The sequence below is a fragment of the Acartia tonsa genome, chromosome 4, assembly GCF_053477335.1.
Source record: "Acartia tonsa isolate MP-2025a chromosome 4, ASM5347733v1, whole genome shotgun sequence".
NCBI classification, from domain to species: domain Eukaryota; kingdom Metazoa; phylum Arthropoda; class Copepoda; order Calanoida; family Acartiidae; genus Acartia; species Acartia tonsa.
Genome location: NC_137263.1, coordinates 49,929,986 through 49,951,201, shown reverse-complemented (window position 1 = coordinate 49,951,201; position 21,216 = coordinate 49,929,986). Strand labels below are relative to the sequence as shown.

At 30.3% G+C, this 21,216-nt stretch overlaps 1 protein-coding gene across 1 annotated transcript; it reads left to right on the top strand.

Moving 5' to 3' along the window:
- Nucleotides 1–14,441: 14,441 nt before the first annotated feature.
- Nucleotides 14,442–20,953, top strand: LOC145315521 (dynein intermediate chain 2, ciliary-like). The gene is made up of 9 exons (XM_080155503.1): nucleotides 14,442–14,551; nucleotides 14,947–15,107; nucleotides 15,358–15,427; nucleotides 17,690–17,770; nucleotides 18,752–18,815; nucleotides 19,044–19,104; nucleotides 19,369–19,456; nucleotides 19,934–20,056; nucleotides 20,873–20,953. Exons 1-9 carry the CDS (start codon nucleotides 14,471–14,473, stop codon nucleotides 20,951–20,953), a joined length of 810 nt encoding a protein of 269 aa, XP_080011629.1. The 5' UTR covers nucleotides 14,442–14,470.
- Nucleotides 20,954–21,216: the final 263 nt, after the last annotated feature.

Here is a 21,216-nt window from a genome sequence, read left to right as displayed (position 1 = left end):
TCGAATTCTTTTAAAACAGAGTTTTCTTACATTTATTATTTTATAAATTTAAATTTTCTTTTTTATGATTAGAAATTAAATACATTGATATAAGGTAAATAGCAACATGAAATTAAAAAAAGGAATTTAATTTAATAAAGTAAAATAATGGGTCTTATCGTTCTGGGCAATGAGAGTTTATTATGGATTATTGGAGCACTATGAGTTTTAAACAAATATTCCTTGGAAAACTTGAGCTCGTTTATAGACATTTATTTCCTATATAGATCTGACATGGATCTTGAAGCAATTAAGCAGGCCGTTTTGTACATGTTAAAAATTGGAAGATTTCATTAAATAAAAGTTATCGCAAATATACTTAGTAAATAATAATAGGATAGCAGTTATTGAATAATCTGTCCAAAATTTATATTGAAGTTTTGTATTGGGAAGCCTTATAGTGTCTATAAAAATGACGCCGTACAGGCCTAACATTGGTCAATTAAAATGCATACTGTCCTGTCATTGGTAATTTCGTATGTGTATTGGCCTATCATTGTTTTGTATGACGTCACTTTTTATAGGCATCATAAAGAGCTTCTGGTATTGGTCTAGGGCAGAGTTGGCATCAGGAAAGTAAATGACGAAAATCATAATAATAATGTACACGATAATATATCGCCATACAAAAGAAATCTATTAATTAAAAAATATCAAGCTAACTTGCAACTATATGTATAATTCATTACATATTTTAAAGGGCGAATATAGGTTTGATATAATATGAGCTTATTTCAAAGGTGCCATTATTTAGATTATAAATAACTTAAAGATATTGACATATCTAATTGTATAAGTCTGTTTATAGCTTAAAACCTGTCTAACTCAAGATAATATTATGTAATCAATGTGGTTCCCTAAAAACTCAAACACCCTAGCATCACACAAGGCTTCGTAGCAAGGTTGAATTAAAAAGCTTTCGTTAAAGGATAGTCGTAATAACGTGGAAACCAATTAATCAGGGGTAAATATACCCATCTTCTACCTTCATACAAATTATATAAAGTAAAATATTTAAAAGTTTAAAAAAACATCAAATAATGTAAAAAGTAAAAAAAAATAATCGATAAAATTTTCTTGGAGGAAGAATGATTTCAAATCCCTGTTTTTTTAAGGGACGTGTGTGTGTGTGATAAAATTGCGTACTTCAGAGATGGGTTTTTGAAAGATGAATGCCGCGTTTTTTCGTTGTTTTTTAGACATTGATTGATTGAACGAAGACGATAGAATTTCAACAAAGTATATAACTTAAGAATACTGAATTTTAAATTATTTTTTAGCAATTTTTATAATGTCTAACACAGCTCTAAAAAGATGCATTAATTAATATGCAGCAAAAATGGATTGAAGATAATTTGTTTTTCTTCTATGAAGGCTGTACTAACAAAAGCGAAATAATTAAATAAATTGTTGTATACTCTTTTAGATGTCGCAAATGCCGCGCTTGTTATTCATAGCGTAAAAAATGTCGAAAAAACGCGGCATTATCTTTTAAGAACCCATCTCAGGGTTTTTATATTTTCCAGAATTAACCAATGATCTTTGTACAGAAAATAAACTTTAAGACGTATTATTTACCCTAGTCAAAACTATTGGCGCACTTTTACGCAAATTATTTTTATGCTTTTTAAAAATTGAATTAAAGAGTATATAATCTAAAATAATAAACATTTAAATTATCATTTAAGATGCGTGCCATTGTAATAGTCAATCAAACTTAAGCAACATAGTCAAAAAAAAGTCTTGTAAAGGGCTAAAATAAACCGTTTGTCGTCAATCTCATTTATCATATGTTCAATTGAAACAGAAAATTGCAAAATCTACTTAAGGATTTTTTTGAATTTTTAAATTTGGCATAGATATTCTAAAAGTATGAAATGGCACCTTTCATATAAGCTCATATCATATCGAACCTATATTCGCCCTTTAAGCATACAAATATATACTGAAGCAGCTTATAGTGCCTGATAAAAAATGACGTTATACAATTCACATGACCAATGATAAGCCAGTATACATTTTAATTGACCAATATGGTGAAATGTATAATGGCCTATTATTGATCATTTGTATTGAAAGAAGTCATTTTTTATTAGGTACTATAAGCTGCTTCAAATTAACCCAGTTAAGATTGTTATTATTTAAAGAATAGCTTCGCTTGAATAAAATTCCCCAATGCATTGATTTGAAGAATAGGTGAACCAAGTATTACAATGTTTAGGTAGCTCCACAACAATTAGTTTTATAAAGGGGGAATTATCAAGGTTGCAGTATTGACACAAATATTTCATACCAGAAAGGGCTGTTTATTACACTAGTCCCCAAAGTTTTATTTGTTGGCTTTACAACTTTAGGGACTCTTGAGTGAATTTTCATTGGTTGTTTCATTAAATTGAGTGCTCTAACGTTTCAACCACTAGTTTTAATCTAATTCTGCATAATGGGTAATTTTTTTATTATTATTTGGGATGTACATCAATTTATTAGCCATTGTCTTTTCCCTTTAGATCCCTGAATTCGCACACAGGTAAAAAAATGAAATTAATGTTCTTATGACTCTAGTAACGCATTTGATAAGCTGCCGTTAACGGAAAACATGCATCGTCTAAGAGAAGTAAAGTCTAACTACCCGCTTACTTGAAAACATTTACAGGATGTATGTTAATGAGCTATTCCTGTTTATGGCCAAGGCATTCTTCATAGTCTCAATTTATCAGATTATTTGTGCTAGTATTGAACCTGCTACCTCACAAAAGACTTTACAAACTTTAGAAACATATAACTTATTCTTGTAAGGCCTGTATGAAAACAATGTGTGAATACACATTACTGCATACTTCCTACCTTTTAGGAAACTGCAAATTGGGAAGAATTTTTTGCTATAAAATAACCATGTCAATAAAATTTGACTGTAAATATAAATGTATATAAGTTAATTCAAACTGTACCCCAAATAAATAACCTTGTTATAAATATTGTGGCATAAAGTGTATACTCAAATATAATTCTTATTGTTCCTTAACATGCACTATACTATACTATACACAGTTTCACAACATATAAAGCCTCAGTTATACACAACATTTCTTAAAGCCGATATTTTTAATAATAGCTGTTATACTTGAAACAGTGTTTTTTCATTCAAATTTGTCAAAAAAAATACTTATGTTAATAGTCAATATTACTAATTAATCAAAAATACCTAGTAGTTTGTATTAATTTTCATTTCGTGTTTAAAACTCGTCCAATTGTAATTAAATTTAAAACTCGTAAAAGTAAAATCTTCCCCATAGTGTTATTGTATTAATGATTTTAAGTAAACTAACATATTTCCTTTTTATTAAAAGTAAAGCTTTCAAATATTTAGGGTTTGAACATTTGCCCGCAATAGATAGGACTTGGATTGTTGGAATCGTTCTATCGATTCCAAACTCCGCAATATTTTTTTTAGTGTTGCAATTCTATAATCATTTTAATCCGTAAGTCCTTTTTAAATACATATGTTAATTTATTGGACTACACAACCAAATTTTAAGAATAGATATACCATATTTATTTGAAAAGACGACTTCTAGAACAATTAGGCATACTGAAATAAGTGTAACATCTCTATATTGACTTCGAATAGTGTAAGTACGTCCATATTAAGCATGACTATTTATTTCTTTTCCTATAGTCTATTTTTTTAGCTTTTATGAGCGTTGTCATCCTTGTTATACTTTTTAGTACGTAGATAATTCATCAACGAAAATGCCGCAAAATACAAAAAGACCTAAACGAAAAACAACTGTGTCTAAAAAGGTAACTAATACATTATATATCCCAATCCCCTCAATATAATGTATAAAACCTTACCTGAAAAGCAAAGCAAAATTGTGAAGCTCTTTAAAGTACCTATTAAAAAAGGGGATGAATTATGAAACTCTTGGCCTAAGTATCCCGAATGACGTCATATTAGAATCATGGACTATATTGATATGACGTAATTCGGGATACTTCGGCCAAAAGTTATAAAATTCATCCCCCTTTTTTATAGGCACTATAAGTATAAAGATCATCCAAAATTGTTTAAATGAAAAAATATTAAAACATACAAACACACACAAACAATTGCATAACTTAGTTCTATTTTCTTCACATGCCTAGTGCTTTGCTAATTGAATTGCTCAAGCTCAATTCAATTTAAATTATAACCTTTCCTTCAGGGAAGGAGGGGACAACGGGCTGTTTATTACACTAGTCCCCAAAGTCTTATATCAACGTTGTCTTAATCGGTTGCTGAACAACTTTTGATACTTTTGTGAATTTTGATTGGTTGATTCATTAAGTTCAGTGTTCAAACGTTTCAACCACTAATTTAAATCCACAGAAGGGGTAATTTTGTGTATCATCATTTAAGATGTAGAACAATTTATTGGCCATTGTCTTATCCCTTTAGATCCCTGCTTTCCTTCCCTCTTCAACTTACATTAGTAAATTAAAGTCAATGATATATATAATTTCCTGTAAGGGGTTATTATTTGAGCCAATTTCCTAGCCCTGCAGGGTAACATTTTTCTAACCTAACCCAACCTATCAAAAGCTACTTTGAAAATACTACGAAACCCTCTATCCATCAATACCATATCAATTTTTACATATTTTGTATCAAAGATAGTTTCAATCTACGTATTATATTTTTAATTAAAAAAACGTATTTATTGATTTGATTTATATCAAATATATTAAAAGAACAAGGATGACAACATCCATAAAAGCGAAGCACTGAAACGGTAGGACAAACGGACATTAACACTTGTATAGTTTCAGAACTGAATAATCCTAATATAAATGTATAAGAGTCAAAGCAAAATTGTAAGTTAATTTGTTTAAAAACTGCTTGATACAGGATAATGCTTATGGAAATACTTACATTTTTAGGACTTGATTATAAAGTTGCTTCGTTTATTACATTATACTTTGTTGTCCCAGGAATCAATATACCAAAAATCAGATCAATCCGATGATTAGATCACATAAAAATTTGATGTTAAAAAAGTAAAATAATCAACATGTTTAAAATGGACGTACGGAAATTTTGATAATGATTATAGAGTTGCTACGCTTTCTAAATCGTACCTAACTGCTAAAGGAATCACCATGCAAAATTTGAAATCGATAGGACAATTCTAACGTGCCTAAATTAACGAAAAAAGCTATCCGTTACGGACGGACGGACGTACGGACGGACCGACCCTAATTATAGAAAAGCTTCGCTTTTAAAAATTTGATGTGGTATCTAATTTTGCTAATGAATTATACAAGGTGTTGCGAAATAAATATTTGGACTTTTTTCATATATACATATTTTAAATTAGTATATTCCCTCGTCAATTTAATATGCGTAAAGGAAAAGGTTAATATTGGAATTGGGAAGTCCGTTTTTCAAGCCTATAAATCTACCCTCCCCCTTCCCCGCAATAAAATCCTGTTCACGCCACTGCACTGCACACTGGTCTGAAAACGCAGTTTTGGGTCAACAATTCGTTTTCAGCCGTCTTTTGGCCGATTTTAATGCCCAATACAGCAAATTAGGGGGTTTATGGGTCAGGGAGTCCATTTATGAAAAAAAAAATACATGACCTCGAAGGTCAAAGACCGTTAAAATGACCTTTAAAGTCTGATTTTTGCCGTTCCCGAGGTTTTATTGGACATTTAGGGCGGGAAGGAGTTGTCAAATCAAGAAGACTCTGAAATACTTTTTTGTAGACAATTGCATTGGCTAAATATCATGTGAAGTAAAAATTTTTGTAAGTATAACCAGTTTTTCACCAGCTGCAAATTTCAAATTTGCGCGTTTTTAATTTTTAATATCTTGATTATTTTATCTAAATTTTCTTGATTTTATCCATTTAGAAAATATTTTAAATCATTGTTATTTCATCTTACTAGAGGCTAATAAAATTATGGCATATTTTTATAAGGATATGCATTTGTTTGTGTGTTTGAATGTGTGTGTGTGTATTCTTGTTTCTCCTCATTCTACGCTACGAAATAACAAGGCGCGAAACACACACACACACACACACACACACACACACGAAGAAACATAAAGAGTAGGCTGAAAGAATAATATCAATTATATGAATATAAAACAATAAAATTGACATTTAAAAATTTATTTTAACTAACCTACATGAAATATAACAGATTTTTATACTATTTAGCTATTTCGTATGTTTTCATTTTGTTTATTAGATATTACTCCGCAAAAATAGATCCTTCCCCCCTCTACGTGCGTCGGAATAATTCTAAATTACAACATCGATGAAATTTAATCGATCTATTAGTTTTTAAGATAATGCAAAAATCGAACAAAACCGGATGCCATATATATCGTGAAATATGAAGCTAATTGCAATACCAACAAATTCTCTTTAATAAACATGCGAAAAGCTCAGAGAGTACTCAATAAGAAAATTTTGCCAAACTTACCCTTATCTTAAAAACTAAGAAAAAAAAACAAATTTTTGCATTTTGTACCATTTTTTGTGTTATAAATAATTTTTGAACTTATATAGGACTTATTTTAGTTGGACAATTTCCAACATGCGGATATTTGATTTTATCAGATTTAAGCAAGTATAGCCAATTTAACAATGTCAATAATACGTTCTTAGATTTTAGAGTTCTGCAGCTTTGGCCCCAAATTATTTCAAAAAACATATTATCAACATGGGTTGATATTTAAAATATAGGTGGCCCAGGATGTCTTTGAAGGCTGGCAGGTCAACTTTTGTCTAAATTGATGGGTAGGAAAAATTGAATTGTTGACCCCTCCGGACCAGTGTGCACTGGTTAAAAGAATTGTCGCCCATAGACCTAGCTTCCTTTTGCTCAGGTATTAGGTAATCTAGCAAACAACCAACTCTTGCATGGCAATATCCGTCTCGTAAGAACCCAAGAATAATGTAAAGGCAACAAGCAAAATAAATCGAATATGATATTTGGGGAGCAGATAAAAAGGTCATCAATTCTAAGTTAACCCCAGCGACAGCTAAAAATCACGTATAGGTTTCGTGATTTTTTTCCGAATTAATTTTGTTGTTGGTATAAGCTGTAAAGAACATATCTTAACATGACAATAAATTGCGCCTGTTTATGTCCAAAGCCATTCCCCATACTTTAACTATTGATGATAACGCAATTCATAGTAGAAGCAGGCGCCACTTTAACGTCTCTATTATGACGTAGTTTGTTTCTGACATGTACGCGATAATTTTTTATAGCAAGCGGGCACGTTATCATTTATGCAAAAAACTGAGGGTTTTATAAAAAAAAATATTACATCAATTCATAAAAATTGTTTTTGTGTAGATAAGATATAATAAAGTTAAAATATCTTTTTTTGACTGACCCTGTATTTATGCTAGGTGTCCAGTATGGGTGGAGGTGGGGAGGGAGGTCTACTCGAGGGAATATCTTCACTTCATTCTTGGATCAAGACTCAAACTATGATCAAACCTAATAAATTAAATAGAAGGCGAGTAAACATTTATACTTTTTAAAAGCGAGCTTTTTATAATGAGGTTCTGTCCGTTCGTTTGTAACGGTAAGCTATTTCCGTTGATTTAGTCATGTAAGAATTGTCCTATCGATTTCAAACTTGTAATAGTTAGGTACGATTTAGAAAGCGAAAAAATTCTATAATCGTTACCAGAAAGTCCAAAAGTTTTGTTACAAATTTACAATTTTTAGACTCATACATTTATGTTCTGCTTATTAGGTAAATAAAGTTTCTCTATGAAAGTAATTTACTCTACAAGTGTTTATGTTAGTTTGTCCTACCGTTTTAGAGCTTCACTTTTGTTGTTGTTATTTTTTTTAATTAAGAAGATTTTTAGATTAACTGTTGTTTTTATATATTTTATTTTGAGTTAAACATGAAACAAACTATGAATTTATGTATTTTTAAATGTTTATAATAGATAAATTACGAATTACGGAATATAAATCATGTACATTTGAAGTATGAGATATAATTTTTTTGTTTTAATAGAAACTCAAGAAAATCATTAAGAAAATCAGAATTTAGACCCATATTATTTAAAATTGATAAAGCAGATTTTACAACAAACAATGATTGAGAGAAACAGTTTAAAATGGTCCATCTTGATAAACATTCATCTTTACTAATTTTTAATGAGCGATCTTTGGCAATTAGAATTAGCAATGATAGTTGAAAAAAATATTTCCTTTTTAGCAAATATAGGGTACCAAACATTAAAAAGATAAAAATTTTCTTTGAGATGAATGAATTCAGGGGTGTCATTATTGAAATAATAGTCTAAATATAAAGCAAGTGCATGTATAAAGAATTTTGGGTAAAGGCAAAAAAATAATGAATGTTCTATACTACTTTCTACTGTAAAGTTAATTGTTAAAAGTAAATAATTATCTTAAACATTTTTTATGGGTAAAAACCAATGTTGGCACTCTAATGTCAAGCCGAAGAAGGAACAATAGGTGGCAGTGTTGCCAAATCCGCTATAGTCAAAGATGTTTTGCGTTTAAAAAAGTAACCATGCAATCAATGTTTGGATATAAAAGAAGGTGTATTAACTTTTTTGCTTTTTATTTAAGATAGCTAGCCGGTGCTTTTAGTAAGTAGTAGATGTAAAATTTTTCATAGAATTAAGATATTTAATCGTTTTTTTTTGTAGACCTCTTATTTTTTCAGTAATTTAAGTTTTTTAAAAAAACAATTAAGTTGGTTTTAAGGTACTAAAACACAACAAAATAAAAGAAGAAAATGGCCAGTATGAACAAAAATAGTGAGATCTTTAATTTGACACCTTACTTTTAAAATTCTGTTGAGTAATTATTGAAAAAATCTATTTTTTTAACCTCGGTTAATAAAAACTTTAAACCTAAATATTTTCTCAAACAGACATAAAAAATATGGGTTCATATATACCTTTAGAATCAGAAAAATATTACGAATCTATTCCAAGCAAAATTGAAAAAGTTTTATAAAACTATAATAAAAAAAATAAGTTTATTTTAAGAATCATAATTTTCGGCTTTAAAGGGTTGACTTGAACAAAACCTGAACAAAATCTAAACAAATGTACATACACTGTAACAGATATTTTTTAAACACAAGAAACAACAATGCATTTTTAACTGCATTGTTTTGAAGTTTATAAACAGACTGAAGCATACTTGTTCATAATTTTTCATTCTTTACATGTTATGTAAGTATCACTATTTTTATTGTAGTATCTATTGTATATATTGTTTGAACATTATCCTTTTTTTTGTCAATTCTATTGGTTAAGTTTTGAGGTGAAGCTTCTTGATTCGTCAATTTTAGAGATTTTTGATTGGCTAGTTTAATAGTTACAATTAAGTGTTGCCTGTTAAAATATAATATTTTAGGCCATTTTTATTTTTTTAAGTTTTTACTTTTTTTCAATTTTGCTTAGAATGGATTCGTAATATTTTTCTGATTCTAAAGGTATATATGAACCCATGTTTTTATGTCTGTTTGAGAAAATATTTAAAAGTATAAAAAAACTTAAAAGTAAGGTGTCAAATTAAAGATCTTACTATTTTTGTTCATACTGGCCATTTTCTTCTTTTATTTTGTTGCGTTTTAGTACCTTAAAACCGACTTAATTATTTTTTTAAAAAAACTTAAATTACTTAAAAAATAAGAGGTCTACAAAAAAACGATTACATATCTGAATTCTATGAAAAATTTTACATCTACTACTTACTAAAAGCACCGGCTAGCTATCTTAAATAAAAAGCAAAAAAGTTAATACACCTTCTTTAGAAATTTTATCTCGACTATGTGACATTTGTTAGAAAGTTTAACGACTGACTTATTTTCAAAGGAATAGATTTATCTGAGATTTGTGTGACAAACAAAATAAATTTAACAATTTATTGTATTATTTTGATGAAATCACAGCACAATTCAAGGTTTGATAAGTACAATGTTTGTATGTGTTTTCATCAAGAAATAATAACCAGAACAAGGATGACCACATCCATAAGTAGTGAAGCTCCAAAATTATAAATAGACATCTGAAAAAATTATCTATAGATTATGTCATAAAAAACTTCAATAATGAAAATCACAAAACCTTTTAAAAATGTATATTGTATAATGGTCTTTTCAAGCATTAAGCTTTTAAGAAAAACGTTAAAATCTAAAATTCGATTTAGCACCCCAACCAATAGTAAGTCTTTATAAAACTTGGTCAAAATATGTATAATGTTGACTTAATTAATCACTAAAAAATCCAACTGTTTATCTTGAGCAGGAGTTGAGATAATCACAAAAACTTGAAGAACTAGGAACCGATCTAGCATCCCATCCAATTAGATTGTAAGTAAACTTAGTCAATCCCTGAAAATTTCAACTGTCTATCTTGTATAGGGATCGTAAAAATCATGAAAACTTAAAAATCTAGGAATCAATCTAGCACCCCAACCAATAAAGGCATCTTAATAAAGCTTGATGGAAATAAGTAACATGTGAATTTATTTAATCCCTGAAAATTCCAGCCAATTATCTTGAACATGAATCGAGAAAATTACAAAAACGTAAAAATCTAGGAATCGATCTAGCACCTCAATTAACAGACAGACGGACAAAACAATGTATAGATTATATGATCATATGTCATAGGAGTTTTCACTAAAAATTTCAGCTGTCTATCTTTAATAGGAGCCGAGAAAATCACGTTTCCCTCAAAGCGTTACGGAATGACTGACAGACAAATTGAATTAAAGAGTAGCTTCGCTACTAAAAACATAAATTTTGAGAATAGTTATATTCAGGTATTAATTTTTAAGTTTTTATTTTAATATTCGTGGAAAATTGTCTGCAATACGATTTTATAGATGATTTTTCAGTATGGCTGAGAACCAGTTCTAATTCAGCGGAAATAAATCGGTTTTGGAAGCCATACTTGAAAAAAAAAAAAGATTTAATATGCAGGGATGGATCACATGAAGATGCCGAGAGTGGTTTTGACGGGGCAGATACAGATGTCATTATCCATCTCACCTCTATGGATCCACAGGTATTAACAATGAATACTGAAAATCAAAGTTTAAAGCTATACTACACAAAAGTATTGATCTTCCGCGGGACAGCACCGATATAACACCTTTGAATATTTTGAATATATTCAGCAATTATCTTATATTTAATTTAAACTACAGAATACTAGTTTTAAATTTGTTGAGGAGTGATAAAGGGAAGAAAAATAATTTTGATTAAATCATTTTTTAAATTTCACTATTGGGCTTTGATTCTGAAAGTTTAGATGTTAAAGGGGAGAAGTGGATTTAATTAATTGATTGAAATCTTAACAAACTATTGTTTGCCTTGGTTCGATGTTCCTCGGGGATCTAAAGGGATAAGACAATGGGCGATTAATAGATGTACATCCCTAATGACGATACAAAAAATTACCCCTTCTGTAGATTACAATTAGTGATTTTACTGTTAGTGATTTAACTTAATAATCCAACCAATCAGAATTCACCAAAAAGTCTCCAAAATTGTTGAGCCAACGAGAAAACATTATTATATAACTTTGGGGACTATTGTAATAAACAGCTTATTGTCCCCTGCCTCCCTGGATGTTCTTAGTCTTACTATTTGTAGGTATCCTGGACCACAGCTCAATTTAACCACCATAAGAGACAGTATGTAACAGTCAGGTCCTCAGAGAGATTTATTGATCATCTTCATATTCAGAGCACTATTGAATTAAAGGTAATTAGTAGTTACGCCCCCCCCTAGAAGCCTCTAGGGGCACTTTAGTAGTGGTGAATTGAATTTGAACCCCTCCCCCACTCTAGTTTAGTGTAAAAAAGAAAAAGGGAAAGGTAGGTTGTGGGTAAATTGCGTAAAGGTGTGTGTTTTAAGGCCTAAAAACAGGAGTATAACGATAATATTCACTAAATATGTGTATTCCTTACTGAATAGAACCATAGACAAAAGCTGACAAAAAATAATTTTTAACATATAATACATAGAATTACCATGGACAATCAAATAATGTTCTAAAAAATTAAAATCTTTGAAATAATTGGCATTATTTTTTAATTTTTGAAGCTCTTTCCAATATTTTTTTTCTAATTGTCAATTTTGTTCTTATTGTCAGTTTGACATGAGCAAAGCATTTGATGAATTTTCCAGGGTTTTTTTTATTTTAACTTAAATAAAAAAAATTTTGTCTATAGTTCTTTTCAATAAGGAATACACATATTTAGTGAATATTTTCGTTCTACTCCTGATTTTAGGCCTTAAAACACACACCTTTACGGAATTTACTCGCAACCTACCTTTCCCTTATTTTTTTATATAAGATAACCAACATGGCAATTATGCAACAAGTAATGCAACTTTCCTTGATTTTTTCTGTCATGGACAAAGCCAACAGGTTTTTAAATGGGTAATCGAAAAGTCTATCATAAAGAAATTATCCTTGATCATTTCTAAACCTGACTTCAAAAATTTTACTCACTTTAATATTTAATTTATCCATATTAGAAAGAAAGTAATGAGTTGGATGTTGGTAACAATATTTTGACCCTACCACAAGATACTCCTGACCTTCTCTCAGAACAGGGATGGTCCAGGTATAATAATATTCTGACCATACCACAAGATACTCCTGACCTTCTCTCAGAACAGGGATGGTCCAGGTATAATAATATTCTGACCCTACCACAAGATACTCCTGACCTTCTCTCAGAACAGGGATGGTCCAGGTATAATAATATTCTGACCATACCACAAGATACTCCTGACCTTCTCTCAGAACAGGGATGGTCCAGGTATAATAATATTCTGACCCTACCACAAGATACTCCTGACCTTCTCTCAGAACAGGGATGGTCCAGGTATAATAATATTCTGACCCTACCACAAGATACTCCTGACCTTCTCTCAGAACAGGGATGGTCCAGGTATAATAATATTCTGACCCTACCACAAGATACTCCTGACCTTCTCTCAGAACAGGGATGGTCCAGGTATAATAATATTCTGATCCTACCACAAGATACTCCTGACCTTCTCTCAGAACAGGGATGGTCCAGGTATAATAATATTCTGACCATACAACAAGATACTCCTGACCTTCTCTCAGAACAGGGATGGTCCAGGTATAATAATATTCTGACCATACCACAAGATACTCCTGACCTTCTCTCAGAACAGGGATGGTCCAGGTATAATAATATTCTGACCCTACCACAAGATACTCCTGACCTTCTCTCAGAACAGGGATGGTCCAGGTATAATAATATTCTGACCATACCACAAGATACTCCTGACCTTCTCTCAGAACAGGGATGGTCCAGGTATAATAATATTCTGACCCTACCACAAGATACTCCTGACCTTCTCTCAGAACAGGGATGGTCCAGGTATAATAATATTCTGATCCTACCACAAGATACTCCTGACCTTCTCTCAGAACAGGGATGGTCCAGGTATAATAATATTCTGACCATACAACAAGATACTCCTGACCTTCTCTCAGAACAGGGATGGTCCAGGTATAATAATATTCTGACCATACCACAAGATACTCCTGACCTTCTCTCAGAACAGGGATGGTCCAGGTATAATAATATTCTGACCCTACCACAAGATACTCCTGACCTTCTCTCAGAACAGGGATGGTCCAGGTATAATAATATTCTGACCATACCACAAGATACTCCTGACCTTCTCTCAGAACAGGGATGGTCCAGGTATAATAATATTCTGACCCTACCACAAGATACTCCTGACCTTCTCTCAGAACAGGGATGGTCCAGGTATAATAATATTCTGACCCTACAACAAGATACTCCTGACCTTCTCTCAGAACAGGGATGGTCCAGGTATAATAATATTCTGACCCTACCACAAGATACTCCTGACCTTCTCTCAGAACAGGGATGGTCCAGGTATAATAATATTCTGACCCTACCACAAGATACTCCTGACCTTCTCTCAGAACAGGGATGGTCCAGGTATAATAATATTCTGACCCTACCACAAGATACTCCTGACGTTCTCTCAGAACAGGGATGGTCCAGGTATAATAATATTCTGACCCTACCACAAGATACTCCTGACCTTCTCTCAGAACAGGGATGGTCCAGGTATAATAATATTCTGACCCTATCACAAGATAATCCTGACCTTCTCTCAGAACAGGGATGGTCCAGGTATAATAATATTTTGAGAACAGCAACTTTATAAGTCTTTTTGGTGCTGAGCTGAGTCAATTTTTTCATACAATTAGTCTTACTGTGAAAGGTGAAAGAACAGGCTATTGGAAAAGATTTGATATTATAGACAAACAAATACAAAAAAACGACAATAAACTATATTTTAAATTTTTTATATCTTTCAAGTGCACGAAGTATGGAGAGCAAATCCTTATCAAGTGCCCGTAGTTCTGTTAGTTCTAGACCAGAGGATTCATCATCCTCTCATGTCATAAAGGTAAATTGTCAAGTATGACAAGGGAACTTTAAAAAGTACCTTTAGAGACGTTAAAGGGGGGGGGGTTGTAGGGGTGTCTATCCCTATACCCCTAAGGTAAAGTAAACCCATTATAAAGAATTTTTCTCTACCTCCAATAAAAATAGAAATTTCATTCACATTTTCAAAAAAAAACATCATAAAGGGAATAGTAGCTTTAGCAATATTTCGTAAAATTGTGAGCAAGCTTCCAGTCAAATGCATTTATTAAGTCTTTAACTGTTCTTAATGTTGACCAAACGCATAGTTTAAACAGATATTTAAAACAGTTTGACCTATTAAATGTATTTGACTGGAATCTTACTCCTAACTTTATGGAATTTTGCGAAAGCTACTATTTCCTTCTTAATGATTAGAGTGGTCAAGAAAGAAAAATGACAACAGCCAACGGTGGTGTCCAGGCCTCAACTGCTAGCGGCTCATTGGCAGCGAAACAAGCACATCACCTGACCAGAGGAACACAGACAAAGTGGGTAAACTATAAAGATTGGGAAGGAGAAACAGAAATGCAACCCAGGTTAGATGTTTTGAATTTTTTTTTGTCCCTGTTGGGTTCAGCTAATTCAAGGTCTAATTTATTAAGATTACAAAAGATTCTTACAACCAAATATATTGTATCTTTCAGAAGCAGTATTTCGTATATTCTTGATATACTTGGTGCCTGTCATAGCAAAAACAATGTTGGCTTCTCATAAAGCTGTTTGTCTTGAATATCATGATATAAAACTTTATTCCTACTCATTTAATCATTCTTGTTATGCTTTTAGAGAGAATTTTAGTGGTACTGTGAACCAATGGATAATCTACGATGAGTATGTGGCCTATGAAAAATTAAAGGTTATTTTTCAACAAAGATAACAACATCTACATGTAGCGTACACTGTTAAAATTTTTTTTTTTAGCATCAGATAATACCATATATTCATTTCATTAATGAATAGTATCATCCCATAGGTTCTAGCAAAAAAAACTTATCATGATACAAGGAAGATTCTAATACTGTATTGAGTATTACTTAGTGTTCTTGGGAGTAATATGTATTACTAAATAAAGAATGTGCCTATATAGTATTATCCAATAGGCTCTATGTAATAAAATTCAATATGATAGAAGGAAGTTTCTTATACTCTCTATCATAATTTTTGATACCCTCTATCGTAATTTTTGATACCCTGTAGAGTATAAAACTGTTTTACTTTGGATAAAAGATCAGTTTATAATATTTGATTATTATATGTACATATACATGTTATGATATCAACAAACATACAAAGCAGAGCCATAGAACAATAATTTAAATGTAAATTTAGTAAAAAAATTACTTTAAAAATGTTTAGGGCTTAACACAGATCATTAAAAATAAAAACTATGGTCAACTATACTTATAAAAACAAAAACTATAAAGAAGGTGTATCAACTTTTTTTTTATAGCTAGTGGTTCTTTTAGTAAGTAGTAGATGTAAAATTTTTCATAGAATTCAGATATGCAATCGGTTTTTTTGTAGACCTCTTATTTTTTAAGAAGAAAGAAAATGGCCATTATGAACAAAAATAGTAAGATCTTTAATTTGACACCTTACTTTTTCAATTCTGTCAGGTAATTATTGAAAAAATCAATTTTTTTAAACCCACGAGAATAAAAACTTTGAACTTAATTTTATCATTTCACAGGTAAAAAAATATGGGTTCATATATACCTTTAGAATCAGAAAAATATTACGAATCCATTGTAAGCAAAATTGAAAAAAAAAGTTTACAATATAGTATATAAACTACAATAAAAGGAATTATATGAAAATATCATATTATATCATACAGGCAACGTCTTAATTCTTGAATTGAGTATAAAAATGGGAAGGGGGTAAAGAGGGGGTATAGAGGGGATAAAAAAGGGAAGACGAAAGTGTTGCCTGAACAAAAAATATAATTGGCCATTTGTTTATTTTTTATTTTTTTACTTTTTTTCAATTTTGCTTACAATTGATTCGTAATATTTTTCTGATTCTAAAGGTATATATGAACCCATATTTTTTTACCTGTGAAATGATAAAATTAAGTTCAAAGTTTTTATTCTCGTGGGTTTAAAAAAATCTATTTTTTCAATAATTACCTGACAAAATTCAAAAAGTAAGGTGTCAAATTAAAGATCTTACTATTTTTGTACATAATGGACATTTTCTTCTTTTTTTTTGTTGCGTTTTAGTACCTTAAAATCGACTTAATCTTTTTTTTAAAAAACTTAAATTACTTAAAAAATAAGAGGTCTACAAAAAAAACAATTGCATTTCTAAATTCTATGAAAAATTTTACATCTACTACTTACTAAAAGAACCGGCTAGCTATAAAAAAAAAAAGTTGATACACCTTCTTTAACCACAAACAGTAACTTTATATCTTTGTCTAAAATGACCAAGCCATTGCATTGCTTCCATGAGAGGTGTGCACGCTTGGTGTCTGTATTATTTAATCTATACAGTATTGATTCTTACTCTAGAAAGTATGAATTGTTACTATAATATTAAACTAATCTGTAAAGTATTGATCCTTACTCTAGAGGGTATGAAATATTAAGTTATATAAATAAACTTCTCACTAGCGTATTTTCCTGTACTCTGGAGAGTATGAAATATTACTATTTTAATAAACTTCTCACTAGCGTATTTTCCCGTACTCTAGAGAGTATGAAATATTACTATATGTATATTAATAAACTAAACTGTATAGTATTGATCAATATGCTAGAAGGTATGAATTGATACTAAAAAATGTAATGATTCTGTATAGTAATAATTATTGTGTTATATAGTACTACATAGTGTTATATATTAATTATTTAATTATAGCATACTTACGGGTCCAATACTCCCCAGGGTATCAATTGATACTAAATGAAAAAATTATTTTTAACAGTGTAGCACAAAAAAGTCACCTACAGAGCAGATTTTTAGTTGTTATTAAAAAAACAGACCAATGGACCAGTGGTACAGGGATTCATTATCACAAATATCAGCTGATAATATTACTAATAGAGTAGCTTTGCTATTAAAAAAATTATGTCATTTAAAATTAATGGAAAATTTTCACTTTTATTTTTAATAGGACCAAGAAGAAGACGAAACTGGGACTCAAATACCTATAGCTCCCTCCTCAAATTTACAATTAGGAAATAATAATATACAGGTAAATACAAATACCTATAGCTCCTTCATCAAATATATAATTAGGAAATAATAATATACAGGTAAATACAAATACCTATAGCTCCCTCCTCAAATATACAATTAGGAAATAATAATATACAGGTAAATACAAATATCTATAGTTCCTTCCTCAAATATACAATTAGGAAATAATAATATACACGTAAATACAAATACCTATATCATCTTCCTCAAATATACAATTAGGAAATAATAATATACAGGTAAATACAAATACCTATAGCTTCCTCCTCAAATATACAATTAGGAAATAATAATATACAGGTAAATACAAATATCTATAGTTCCTTCCTCAAATATACAATTAGGAAATAATAATATACAGGTAAATACAAATATCTTTAGTTCCTTCCTCAAATATACAATTAGGAAATAATAACATACAGGTAAATACAAATACCTATAGCTCCTTCCTCAAATATACAATTAGGAAATAATAATATACAGGTAAATACAAATACCTATAGCTCCTTCCTCAAATATACAATTAGGAAATAATAACATACAGGTAAATACAAATACCTATAGCTTCCTCCTCAAATATACAATTAGGAAATAATAACATACAGGTAAATACAAATACCTATAGTTACTTCCTCAAATATAAAATTACGAAATAATAATTTAGAGATAAATACAAATACCTATAGCTCCCTCCTCAAATATACAATTAGGAAATAATAATATACAGGTAAATACAAATACCTATAGCTCCTTCCTCAAATATACAATTAGGAAATAATAACATACAGGTAAATACAAATACCTATAGTTACTTCCTCAAATATAAAATTACGAAATAATAATTTAGAGATAAATACAAATACCTATAGCTCCCTCCTCAAATATACAATTAGGAAATAATAATATACAGGTAAATACAAATACCTATAGCTCCTTCCTCAAATATACATACTTAAATAAATATTTTACTGATTAGAGAGATAATAGAAGACCAACAAAAGAAGAAAAGGACCAACTTCCTAAAAAGATATTAAAATCAGGTATAAATGGTTACATTTCAAGTAGTGAGCCATACCAAAAAATCATGTATCATATCGTATCATAGCTAGTTTTCTACGAATATTAAAAAATCAAGTATTATTACCAGTTTTTTTAGCATATTATTATTTTTTGCATATGATTATAATCAACAATTAATCTTATGAGTTACAAAGCCTTTTACAAATTTATTATGTTTTTGTTAAACTTTTCATCATATTGATGTTCAGCTAAGATATTGGAGCGGATGGTAAACCAGAATACTTTTAGAGAGGTTATTGATGATTACAGGTTAAATTTTATTTTTAAATCTTGGAGCCATAAAAGCGAAGTTCTAACATGGTAGGACAAACAAACATTAACACTTGCAGAGTGTCAGAACTTACTGAAAAAGGTAAAAAATCAACATGTTTTAAATGGATGTATTGACATTCTAGTAACGATTTTAGAGTTGCTATGCTTCATAAATCATACCTCAATGTTATAGGAGTCACCATACAAAGTTTGAAATAAATAGAACAATTCTAACATGTTTGAATTATCTCTGAATTCTAGATATTGGGAAGATGTTGCTGACGAGTTCAGAGAAAAAGAAGGAACTTTGCTTCCTCTCTGGAAATTTAATGTCAAGGATTTTGAAGAGGTTGGTCTTTTAAAACTAAAAAATAAAGCTCTTTACAGTGCCTATAAATGACGTCATACTGGCCTACCATTGGTCAATAAAATGAATACTGGCCTGCCATTGGTAATTTAGTCTGTGTATTGGAATATCTTTGGTTATTTGGATTGTATGACATCATTTTTTGATGGCTTTATAAATTGCGTCCTCAAATATATTTAAATTTTTCATGATCTACAATTTAATTCAAATCTAGAAGGGTCAATTTTTATCTGCAAAAAAAACTGTTTTGACTCCAAATTGTCTCTTATTTTAAATTTTTTTGATGATTGTTGTTTTTGGCATGTTAATTTTTTATTAAGCTAAAATGTCATCAAAAAAGATTTTTTTTAAATTTTAACTAAACAAAAAAATTTCAGATATAATGGCCCAATCTATAAATTTGTATATGATAATTTTTTTCCTATTTAAGACACAAAATTATAAACTTTTATATTTTAGAATTTAGAAGTGACAGGACTGTGTTGGAATACAAAATATTTTGATCTATTTGGAGTTGCCTTCGGCTCCTATAATTTTTATCAGGAAAATCAACCTGGATATTTAGCTGTATTTAGTTTAAAGGTAAAATATAGGCGTGATGCCCAGGTTCTAAAGGGATAAGACAATGGTTGATAAATTGATACACAAAATAACAGCATTATCTGCAGATTACAATTGTGGTTAAAACTTTGAAAATTCAACTTAATGAACTAACCAATCAAATTTAATAAAAGTCCCCAAAGTTGTAAAGCCAACGAATAAGAAAATGAAATAACTTTGGAGACTTGTTTAATAAACAGCCCAATGTCCCCTTCCTCCCTGTGAAATATTTGCGTGATGCCACCCTACAGGTCTTATGTGTCCGGTTCATCTGTATGTTACTTATCCTTCTCTGTCAAAAAGATGTATAGACGAACGTAATCATCAATTCAAGTAACATAAGTAATTTTTATACAAAAATATTGTTTTGTCGATATTAAAAGGTTTTTATGTCTAATCCCTGCGACCAAGTAGTGGACTAACCCTGCGGGGCTTCCATGGACCCACTATAACCTAACCTAACCCGAGCTATACTCACATAAAACTTTAATGGAAACTGACCAAAAATCAAATATTAAGTATTCTCTTATTTTAACATACATCTTTTTACCATGTAGTTACAGTTCTAATGATTACTTATTTTTTTGAGCAACAAATCAGCTTATACCAACAACTAAATTAATTAGAAAACAAATCACAAAACCTATACGTGATTTTCAATTGTCGTTGGGGGGTGACACTTAGTAGAATTAACGACTTCTTAAACTTTAATTTTAGATTTATTTCGCTTGTTGGTTATACCTTATACCTGCCTTTTTTTGTGCTTTTTTGTGTATGTTAATTAGATATTTCTTTCAGAATGCAACTTATCCTGAATATGTATACGGTACAAGCTGTGGAGTCATGTGTCTAGACTTTCATCCAGGAACCTTTTTATAGTACCTATGACGTCATACTGGCCTATCATTGGTCAATTTTAATGTATACTGGCCTGCCATTGGTTAATTGGTCTGTGAATCGGCCTACCATTGGTCAATTATAATGTATGCTTGCCTGCCATTGGTAATTTAATCTGTGTATCGGCCTATCATTGGTTAATTAAAATGTATACTGGCCTGTCATTAGTAATTTACTCTGTGTATTGACCTATCATTGGTCATTTGTATTGTATGACGTCATTTTTTACAGCAACTATAAATAGT

Coding starts and splice junctions, on each gene's coding strand:
- LOC145315521 (XM_080155503.1), top strand. CDS start 14,471: ATGGAGAGCAAATCCTTATCAAGTGCCCGTAGTTCTGTTAGTTCTAGA. Junction 15,428..17,689: donor TGGCCTATGAAAAATTAAAG/GTTATTTTTCAA, acceptor TATTTTTAATAG/GACCAAGAAGAAGACGAAAC. Junction 19,105..19,368: donor GAGGTTATTGATGATTACAG/GTTAAATTTTAT, acceptor TCTGAATTCTAG/ATATTGGGAAGATGTTGCTG.